Source organism: Poecilia reticulata, linkage group LG2, assembly GCF_000633615.1.
Source record: "Poecilia reticulata strain Guanapo linkage group LG2, Guppy_female_1.0+MT, whole genome shotgun sequence".
Taxonomy (NCBI): domain Eukaryota; kingdom Metazoa; phylum Chordata; class Actinopteri; order Cyprinodontiformes; family Poeciliidae; genus Poecilia; species Poecilia reticulata.
The window spans coordinates 35,416,002-35,421,143 of NC_024332.1; the positions used below are offsets into that span (position 1 = coordinate 35,416,002).

The 5,142-nt window shown below is 38.2% G+C and overlaps 1 protein-coding gene across 2 annotated transcripts in view; it reads right to left on the reverse strand.

The window, feature by feature from the left end:
- Nucleotides 1-1,228: 1,228 nt before the first annotated feature.
- asmt (acetylserotonin O-methyltransferase) overlaps nt 1,229-5,142 on the reverse strand; it is an 18,419-nt gene continuing 14,505 nt past the window's right edge. Inside the window, exons 6-8 of one of the 2 annotated variants that reach the window (XM_008403756.1) lie at nt 4,714-4,854; nt 2,503-2,625; nt 1,229-1,838 (exon numbers count right to left, since the gene is read on the reverse strand). In XM_008403756.1, coding sequence (XP_008401978.1) covers nt 1,621-1,838; nt 2,503-2,625; nt 4,714-4,854 — 482 coding nt within the window. In that variant the 3' untranslated portion in view covers nt 1,229-1,620. The remainder of the gene's footprint in view (nt 1,839-2,502; nt 2,626-4,713; nt 4,855-5,142) is intronic. The other variant, XM_017308591.1, reaches the window with a different exon arrangement.

Sequence of the window (5,142 nt, forward strand, 5' to 3'; positions counted from 1 at the left end):
TTACAAGAACAATAGCCATCAGTGATCTTGTCCACAGCTATATTTATGCCGAGGGTCTGAGGATCTGCTGTTTTGCTCATCGACCAGTAGCATTTCGCTGTGACTAAATGTTGGAGGCATCGTGTGGCTAAAACACCTTGATGTCGTCCAAAAAAGATGACATTAACTTGTTGGCTCCCCTGTCCATTGTGGTGGCTGATATTATGTGAAAATCCGGCAGAAATGCAAAATTAATCGACTCAGAAATACTCTGCAGAGTCAGTCGAAATGAAAGACCCCATGTTTACATAGAAACTAAGCTCCGCGAGGCTTTGTTTGTGAGACATGCAGCCACGTGGGATTTTAGAGGGCGTTTCTGGGCGGAGCTTGGTAAGGTCCATTGCAATTCATTCTGAAGACACAGAGTTGTGCCTCACAAAAAGATTATTTAATATAAGCAAAATACGGTACATTTTAAATGTAATTCGTCCAAGATAATCCTTTGATGTCTGAGGATTTATTTTGTTTTTTTTATTGTACAATTGTGCTTTCCCCAGGATTATGATGGAGATAAATGAGCACAAGCCGAGGTATGCATGTGATTGAATAATGATATTTCCTTCTCTAATCATTATTTTAAAGTTGTGGTGGGTGGTGAACGGAGGCAGGGCTGAAACGTCTTAAAATATTACTAACGTCTTCTGCAGCCTGCTTACACAGGTTTCTTGAAGAAGATAGACAGAATATTAGGAAAACCTTTGATAATGTTGCCTGGCAACAGGAGTGACTTTGGCTCTTCCCTAATCCAAACTCTATCCCAAAGTATATCCTTGAGATTATTTCTCATTCAGCCGTAATACTTTGTCAGTTAAAGTTGGCATGAAGGTGTTGGGATTTTCTCATTTGTATTTTCTTCCCACCAATTTYCTMTGTATAATAAATGGATATTTTATGTGAGCACATAAACCTGTMGTCTTCACATTTTATTCTAAACAAATGGAATAAAATGATAAAACCTATCCATTACTTAAAGATGTACCATCCAGTCGTTTCTATTTCACCTTTGTTTTCAYGTTTGTTTAGCTTTTTGTCAAACAATTGTTTTTTTGCAGTAAAACTCAAAGCAGGGGTTGAAGGCCGTTTCTTTTCACTTGTGTTAAGATGTGTATTGCACAACTATGATAATGGTAAACCACAGTTGTAAACTGTAAATAATTGGACCACTTCATGGAAGACAGGTAGTTTGCAATAGCGTGAAAAATGACGTTGCTGTATTTTGTCTATCTTCTTTACAGCAAACAAGATTGGAGCTTATTATGTTATAAAGGTCACCTTTTTCTCACTTTTACACTGGCGATACAATTTACATTAATACATTTTCTTTGAAACAACTGAAGACAGCATTTTATATATGCTTAAATTTGTATGCTTACAAATAACTTAATTTTTTTTTTCACATTCACGCAGTAATTTTGAATCATTTTAGAAACAGCTGCTCRTCTCAGCCAGGACAAAGACAACACTGCATCTCAAAGGAAACTGTATGCATTTTAAAAACAAATATAGATTTTTTTTTTTCCTTCTTTACACACTGGCCCTTTATTSTACTACACACACGGTAGCATCATTTTTCTTCATCTCTCATGTCTCTTTGTGACCSAGAACGGCATCATAGATTTTTCCAGTGAGGCGGTGCTGGATGTTGGTGAAGCCGCTGGCAGCCAGCAGGGCAGCATACTGAGCACCTGTCCTCTCTCTGCCCTCCGTCTGCACCAGCATGTTCAGGGAGTAGAGCTGTGCCGTCAGTGGACCAGACCCGTCTTCATTTAGCAGCGCCTCCACCAGCAGCACGGCACCTCCTGCATCWCAAACAACAAAAATATGCTTATTTAATGGGTCATGATCAGGTTTAATTTTGCCACTTCTACTGAATATCTTCATGCTGCTGTTTGTTCAGTAATAAAGGTTCTCTAATTAATTCTGATCTAATCAACTCCGTTTACTCTTTTAGGTGCGTTCTTAATCTAATTGTTTAGAAGGAGCATCAGAATAAAGGGAGGTGACTAGAAAAACATGCCACGTTTTTAGATTTGTTTTCATTTTTTTATTACAAATCAAATGTCTTTTTAATGTTTTTGATTATTGATGTTGCTAAACTATTAATATGGGTAAATTTAGAGGATGAGATCATGATCTTGACTCACAATTTACCACTGATCACTCGTATAAATCAACTAAACGATGGTGCTTGGCTGTTTTARTAGAAATAACTCCTTAATGCAATGTGCTRTTTARACAAAGAATATACCTGTTCTTTTTTTATCTACTGTCTCTCCCCTCCTTTATGCACCATTCCCTTATTTTGTCTAATTTTTGTCTGCAGTCTGACTTTGATCAAAGCCAGAAGGACAGGCTTTTCTGGGATCAGCTGCATTATGGGGTACAATCTGCAATCTCATTTCTCGCAAAAGAAGAAGAAAAAAAAAACACTCATCCCTTTCACACCCAGACACACACACAGACCTGGTTTACAGGCCTTATAGATTCTGCAGAGGAGCTCTATGCAGCGCTCGTCTGTCCAGTCATGGAGGATTCTGGCAAGAATATAGAGATCTGCGACTGGCAGAGAGTCCTTGAAGAAATCACCTTTAGAAAGAGACACAAACACTTCATATTTATCGAAAGCTGAATGAATATATAAGATTTTCATGCATGGTGTGAGATTTGCATGCATGGTGGTTATAGAAAAGCAACAATTCCAACAAGTTCTCCCTCAGACTCCTCCAGGTAACACTGCAGTGACRTTGATGCTGGTCATATCAGAATCAGCAGTAGAGGGATGGGTGCAATATTTAGTGTGAGCAGTTTGTTAAAGAGGGTGATGCTGAGGACTCAAACTGGGCTGCCYTAAGTGGTTCACAGGCTTCACTTTTATCAGATTTAATTATTTTGTGTAATTATTAATTCTGTTGACAAGCCTGCATAATACTGATGTGACKTGATTAGTGATTTACATGCTTAAATATAATTGCTGCAAATTGGTTGATGTCTGCTGTAATTTAATTGTTCTAAATGCTTTTGACCCAGATTGATTAAGTCAAATTTCCGCCCTCTATCCAACATTCACTTGTAGTTGATTTCTCTTCTGCGTGCAGCTTGCTTAGAGAGTCTATCATTTCCTTTCAGTACTTCTTGCGATGTCTATTTTTATTTAAATTCATGACGTTGAAATAAAATAAATTTAGAGGCCTCATGCAGCAGCGCCCGTCACATGGCTGCGTGAACAGCAGGACAGGAAGGGATTGACTTTCTCCTCAGGTTTTTGAGGTTACCTGCTGCTGAGACTTTCAGCTGCTGCTGCAGTGGAGGAGCAACGAAACAAAGAAAGTGTGAGGCACAAATTGATAGTTTTGTACACAAYGATTTCACTCTTAACAGAAGTCAGTCAAGAGGATAATGAGGTTAATAGCTGCCAATATCAATGATGTCTTTTTGTGTTTTAAGCTACGGTCGTACTCAATTTTTAACTTTGGGGAGCGAGGTTTGAATAAGAAGTGATGGGTTATGACTATATTGCGTAAAAGAGAGAATAGTTTTYCGTTGCAATTACTCTTATGTAAAATATATGGCCAGGTTATTTCTAAATATATTAGCTGGAGTTTGCATTCATTCTATGCAAAGTAACGGCTTAAAACGAGAGGCTCCAGTGCAGCTTTCATCACTGACATTCAAAACTTTTTTTCCTCAGTAGTTCTGCATGATGTATTCAGTTCCCTTCAGCACAAAAGAGATCAGTGCTGCAGCTGTTTTTGTCAAGATGTTCTGCCCTTTCACAGAGTCCCCGTTTGAGTGAAAGCAAACATGCATGATCAGACCTTTCCCCGTATTTTACATTAATAATAACAGTAAATACAATTCTAAATGATTTGTCCGGGTGTTTTATGCTAGCCGGTTTATTTCGTWTTTTAATTTTCTCATGGTTGTTTATGAATGATAGATGAAGCAAAGACATGCAGAGTAGAGGCATCTTTAAACTCTCTGACCATCCTATGGGTAACTGAACACCAGAAATGAATCTAACTTTTATGACTGAAGATTTTGTCAATTATGTAACTGAAATAGAGTCAACATTGTATTAAAGGGTAACATGGTGGTGGTTTGACTTTCTCGTGACCAAATTTATTGATCTAAAATAAATCATTTATTTGGAAAATGATTTATATTATAGTTTAGGAGGAAGACATGCAGCAAAGGTCGACTGGGCCGGGACTCGAACCCTCAACAGCCGCATCAAGGACCGAGGCCACCTTACTATGTCACACACTATACTTGAGTGGATCGCTCAAAATTTAAGGACACAAAATATATATTTTTGATGATATCCTCATTTATTAGACCCCGCCTTCACAAGCTCACTTAAGGCTTGATCGCATTCTATTTGAACAGAAAAACAATGACATATGCCTCCGTCTTATAAATTAAACATTTATCTTAATTCTGTATTAATTCACTTTCACCRTCCTGATGTGTGCAAGGTGCCTGATTACATCTAATGAGTGTAAGAATGCTTATCTGCGCTACATTTAACCAYAAAAGGTCAAATAAATCAGTCAAAGATGAATCAATAGCAAATATAACAGGCTTTATAGAGATTTGAAAAACCAACATCTCTTCTGTGTGTCTGCGTTGTCACTTATGAATGTTGCACTTAGAGCAGAATTGTAATGATGTTACCCTCACGGAAGCTGATCCTCTGGTCAGCCTCGGTGACAAAGTGTTCCCCTGACACACGTACTACCTTGGGGAGGTCAAAGATTGTCACAGTGCATTCTGGGTAGGCCAACGTGCACTGCTTGGCTAATGCTCCACTGCAGCCTGAAGAGAAGGATAGAATTGCATTTAGTTACGGAACAGTAAACAAATAGCCTKCATTGAAAACAAAGTGGATCTTCACTACGCACAAACCTGCTTTCAGCTCACCATTACACAAGGGCYTGTGATGCTTTCAGGTACACCACATTATTTATAATCTTGATTTGTATTCATTTTGCTGCTTTGGGGAGGAGGTTTATGTAACATTAATACTTTAATTCCAGAGACAGATTAACATAATGTAGAAGGAAGAGGCTACTCTATGTAACATAAGTAGATGTTTGGAGTAAA